Here is a 6,014-nt window from a genome sequence, read left to right as displayed (position 1 = left end):
GCCATCTGAAAGCCCGTGATGATAATTTTCTGCTGATTACAGAACCGGCATTACTATCAAAATGCGCATGACAATCGCATTCGATTAATCGTGCAGCCCTATGCTGAACTGTGTAACAGACTGGACGAGTGTACATTATTCCCTCACACAGACACTGCCAAACCTATTTAGTGCCATAATCATAGGTCACTAATGGAATTACCCTCCAGCATGGCTATACTTCAATATAATTCAGATTTTATGACTCTGGGAAGGTAGGGCAAAGAAAAACAGTAAAAAGGAATCATCAACTTCCCAGGCCTCGGCATTCCCCAAGAGAGGACTAAAGACAGCGTCCTATTAAACTCAACACTTGTACACTCATTACACGTACACAAGCACTGGAGTTGCCGTTTTTCAGCACACTGGCCAAATAAGGGCTAGTAGCATGATAAACAGACCCAGAGCCAGCCAGACTGACCTCAGAACTATAAAATAGTAACTGCTGATTCGATGACTTCAGGCAGGGCTCAAACTAATCTAGAACAGTCCAGAAGAGCGAGCCTTCAGTTGCTACTGCCGTTCACATGAGTCACGGGGGCAGACTTTGCCAGCCACACATGGACTCAATGGGTGGGTGGAGATGTGATGCTGGCTATTCAAGGAAACTTATCTGCAAATGCTCATATCCACCCATCAATAAACAAGCTTTAGAATGACTGCAGGGGTTTAGCTAGGGTTACACTACATGCAATAATAATAAACCGCACAATGCCATGATCTTGTGCATTTCTGCACAGAATCAAAACTTGCTGCTATTCAGCATAGTTTAGTCAGTCAAATTAAGTGTAGAAGAAATGGTTAAAATTAGGGGTTTAAAAAGGTGTATAATTCTGGCAATTAACACATCATATTGTGTTGATTACAGAATTTAATAGTTTAATTTATATTAGTGCTGTCAAACGATTAATCGCGATTAAATCGCATCCAAAATAAAAGTTTTTGTTTACATAATATGTGTGTGTGCTGTGTATATTTATTATGTATATATAAATACAAACACATGCATGCATATATTTTGAAAATATTTACATGTATTTACATGTATATATTTATATTCATATAATTTATATTATATATAAATATATTTAATATACAAACAAAATATTTTTCTGAAATATATACATGCATGTGTGTGTATTTATATATAAAATTTATATACATTACATACATTTATAGATGTAATGTTAAAAAAAAAAAAACTTCCAGATTTCCATTTCAGATAAATGTTGCTCTTTTGAACTTTCTAATTAAAGAACCCTAAAAATGTTTTGCACACAAAATTATTGAGCAGCACAACTGTTTTCAATATTATTAATAATAAATGTTTCTTAAGCATCAAATAAAATGAGCATCAAAAAAATCTGAATATTTTCTGAAGATCATGTGACACTGAAGACTGGAGTAATAATGCTGAAAATTCAGCTTTGGCATCACAGAAATAAATTACATTTAAAAGATATTAAAATAGAAAACAGTTACTTTAAATTGCAACAATATTTCAAATAATTATCGCTTTTCTGTATTTTTGATCAAGTAAACAGCTTTGGTGAGCATGAGAAGCTTTCTTCAAAAACATTTAAAAAATATTACACACACACTGCTATATTCTCAAGGAAAGTTTTAGCTATATCTATTAATCTCTTGATTTAAAGATGGGCCTTATCCACCATGACAAATTCAATGTACTGTATATTTTCATTAGTTTAAGTAAATGTTAAGCAAATGTAAGGAAGGGTGACGTACCATCACGGTGCAGTCTTCAGATCCACTAGCGATGACATGGTCATTATGAGGGCACCAGTCAATGTCCAGAACAGGGCCAGTGTGGCCACATACTGTAGGGTAGGCCTTATCAATACGGCCCGACTGCAGAGAGAAAACAAAGACAAATATTAGGTTATGAGAGCATTGGGCCGTTTGGGTAAATGAAATGAGCTCGGACAATGCCAGCCAAGCTCTACGTAACACCAAAACAAACACTTATGCCCTGGCCTGCGCTCATGAAATGAGGGGGAGAGAAAGCCATTCTTCTCCAAATTATCAAACAATAGCTCATCCTGTCATTCAAATCGACATCAGAAACATTTACACACGACAGCTGATTTATAATAAAAACAGAGTGTGGGGCTTTTGATCTCGCAGCTCGGCTTCCAAATGCAGACACAGAAATACGCGTGCAACGGGCCCTTGGCCCTTTCAGTCAGAGTGAAAGGTCACACGAGGAGGTTTGGGAGCGAAGAAAGTGTGAGAAAGCCAAAATGAGACTGCAAATCGAGTTAAAAAAAAGCATCTATGATAATAATAAATAAACCGCTACAGTTAAATACTAAATGAAATAATCGTAATTAAATAAATACTTAGTATTTATTATTATACTTTTCTTTATTATTCTAAAAATATATTAATTCTATTTTGTTGAAAATATACATTTAACCAATACTGGGAATAGAACAATAAGTTACAAATTTTATTTTTGTAAAATAGTATTTGATTCCTTGAATCTGTTTTTTTTTTTTTTAAATGGTCTGTTTAAATTAATCAGCTCAGAAATTGTTTTGCCATCAAAAGTCAAAAATGTTTACCACAGTGAAATAATGAATAAATAAAGCACTAATTCTATTTTATTCAGTTCATTAAATTTAGAGATTTGTTGTCATCCCAAGTCAAAATTTTAATTTAATAATATTAAATAAAAAAATTAAATAAATATCTGTAAATAATATTGGTGCATATAAATAAAATCAACTGTGGAAATAATTTTTTTTTTCAATTATATTAGGATTTTGTATTTAAAGAGATGTAGACTAGTGCAAACGCAGCCAGATTTGGACCGTCACCTCCAATGCGACTGTTTGCACGCACGTTTGTATATGAAAAACAGTGTTGTTCTTCATTATGAACACCTTATGTAATACCATTATACAATGCACAGGCCTGAAGACTAGGAAAAAATACAACAGAAGATTTCCCTCCTCTCCCTTGTACACAGAAAACAAAGAAGCCAAATAAAGGCACGGCTGTGGTCCCATGCCCAGTCAGCTGACTTCCTGATGACATCAGTGCCCTCTGCTCTCCGGATCACGACCTTTGATCTCTGCACAGGGCTGTGTGATCTGGTGTGATCAGGTGTCATCTGATGGAGAGACGACCGCACCCACACTTTGTCCACACAGCTGCTGTGCCTATGGTGCGATGACATTACAGCAGGAAGCCCAGCCCAGCGGAGCACAAGAGCCTGGGCTTTTCTCAGGCCCGGCCTGCACAAAAAGACTCTACCCACCTGTGTAGAAAACCACTCTGTGCGTGTACACATTCCTTCTCATGTCTGGGCATGGTTATAACACAGCCTTCTGAAAGAGAAACTATACCTTTCACAGCTATTTGTGAGCTAACCACCCCGAATGACAAGAACTGATAAGGCGCCAAAACAGCATTTCACAAGAAAAGATCAAAGGTAATAAGAAAGAAAGGGAGATAGAGGAATACGCAAGATGATGTTCTTAAAACATAGAAAATAATTCAAGACTATTATCAGGAACTCTGATTACCAATCACTTCATGAACAGCTAAACAAACACACAGACATACAGTGCTGCTGCTCGCCACTAAAAACAGAATTCACTTAAGGCTCCTACTTCACGGTCCAGCTGTAGGCAGCAGTCTGTCAACCATCACATGCACCAGACAACAAACCAAGATACGTGTTGGCATGAGACTAGTGTGAGAGAATCACTGATGTTGTCTATGTTGTGAAGTTATGACGATGTACTGCTGGTAAACACGATACATGCAGAAAGGAATGTAACGCAACTACCTGTAAGGCGATGCAGGAAAAAGTCACGTAAATAGAAGGTCATCCATCTAGAAACGCATTAACACCTTTCAACAGTCCAAGAATAAGCATTTTACTGAAGAATTCATGTGCTTTTGAAAAAAAATCTAGATAAACATTTCTGCTTTTAAACCCTGCTTACTGTAAATTTAATAAACACATAAAATATATGTCAAATAAAAAGAAACGAAACGAATAAAAAAAAAAAAAATGTCTTTACTGTCACTTTTGATCAATTGAATGCACCCTTGCTAAATAAAAGTATTATTTCTTTCCAAAAAAAAAATAAATAAAATAAAAAAAATAAAATACAATAAAAAAAATAAAATAAATTAATTAATAAAAAAAAAATAAAAAAATAAAAAAATAAAATAATAATAAATAAAATAATCAAATAAAATAAAATAAAAAAATAAAATAAAAAAATAAAATAAAAAAATAAAATAAAAAAATAAAATAAAATAAAATAAAATAAAAAAATAAAATAATAAAATAAAATAAAATAAAATAAAATAAAATAAAAGGGATATAGGCAATCCATGGCCAGCAGTCCTTCCAACTATCACGTGCCGCAAGAGAACACTTGCTAACTCAATCTTTTGCACTTGGTTTTTGGCTTGTTTAGTCACAGACATGTGGAAGGAAGCAATGGCAGAAAGAAGGGGGGAGGTGATATAAGTGCACTAGTTCTCTCAAGATAACCGGTAAGTATCCATAACTCAACGCATCCAAAAGAGGAGCATCAGGATGATGCACATGCATTAGCCTCTATATTGACTTCCTAACATTATTGCCATTTGGTTTTTATGGATCGCTGACACTGGAGCAGAAGGTTATCAGTAATCATCTACTTATGGATTTTAGCTCAGCTTGCTTTATTATTTATTAACACATTTAGAGACAGTATATAAAACTTGTCTATGCGCTTATATAGGCAGGCTTGTGATCACAAAGATGAGCAAATTGTAAAACCAGTTAAAAAAACAAAAATGATTACATGATTCTAGATCATTTGAAAGCCCAGTAAAGATCTTTTAAACAACAAAATTTGTCAGCAAGCCATCTATATGATGAGTGCATTTTCACACACACGTTTAGAATGCCTGCTAATTGAAATATTAAAAAAAGTTACAGCAGTTACAGGTAGATTTTTTGTTGCAACGTTTATAATTGATGAGATAAATCCATTATGCATTATGGTAAATTATAAACTTACAGGGAAGCTCTGCTAAACTTATATCATGAATAATTATGTGAATTAATTATAGCTTACTAAAACCGGAGCCATCCAAAATCACCACTGCAGTGCTGCGATTCTAACCTGTTGCATAGCAACTGTAGGTCTGCCTTAACCCATACAATCCATAAACCAGGATTCCCGCCTCAATGAAACCTCAGAGAGAGTTACCAGTGAAGAGAGGCATGGAAAGAGGAAATGACAGAGACAAAACAACGGGACACACTGTGGAGGATGCCAACAGAAAGTATTACAGAAGCAGAGCCGCTTTCGGCAGAAGCTGAAGCACGTCTGTCTTATCTAGTCAGCGTGGAAATTTCCATTTCCTCTGCGAGTCCATGAGGACCCAGAGGCAGCAGACTACAGCTGACCTGACTGAAGCACCCCAGCAGCCGTCCAACCAGACGTCATGAGCCACACAAACAGCCAATCAGGACAGTGTCAGAATGAGAGCTGCTCAGGGCCAGCAGGTGTATGTAGTTGGCTAATACATATGACCTGAATGATAGAGGAGAAGGGTAGAATATAGAAATGAGGTAGAAAGATCACCAGATAAGAAAGATCCTGTGTTGTGACACTCATAACATTTTTTACAGGTACAATTTATACTGGATGAACAACCTAAAAAAATATAGTACAAATAAATAAAAATATAAATCAACAAATTCTGATAATTAAATCAAGAAGTGACTGACTTTTGTATTTTAGTGAAACGTCCCATCTGGATTCATACATTGATTTAACTTTTATGGTTATATTGATTATATTTATACAATGAATTAAATGAAATAAATTTAATAAACTATACGACAATGAATCAGTTGTTCCATAAATGTCAAATTCTGTAAATCCATTAGAAGGTATTTATATTATATCCTTTTTTTTATAGGAATTTATTGTTTT

At 34.8% G+C, this 6,014-nt stretch overlaps 1 protein-coding gene across 3 annotated transcripts in view; it reads right to left on the bottom strand.

Moving 5' to 3' along the window:
- Positions 1-6,014, bottom strand: part of LOC107654626 (uncharacterized) — a 68,976-nt gene that overhangs the window by 13,527 nt on the left and 49,435 nt on the right. For all 3 annotated transcript variants that reach the window (XR_001630354.1, XM_016441785.1, XM_016441786.1), the window contains exon 3: positions 1,786-1,908. Coding sequence is in view for 2 of the 3 variants with exons in the window: in XM_016441785.1 (XP_016297271.1) it covers positions 1,786-1,908 (123 nt within the window). In the remaining variant the exon portion in view is untranslated. The remainder of the gene's footprint in view (positions 1-1,785; positions 1,909-6,014) is intronic.

The sequence above is a fragment of the Sinocyclocheilus anshuiensis genome, unplaced genomic scaffold (genome assembly GCF_001515605.1).
Source record: "Sinocyclocheilus anshuiensis isolate Anshui unplaced genomic scaffold, SAMN03320099.WGS_v1.1 scaffold799, whole genome shotgun sequence".
Taxonomy (NCBI): domain Eukaryota; kingdom Metazoa; phylum Chordata; class Actinopteri; order Cypriniformes; family Cyprinidae; genus Sinocyclocheilus; species Sinocyclocheilus anshuiensis.
This window is presented reverse-complemented; position numbering and strand designations above follow the sequence as displayed.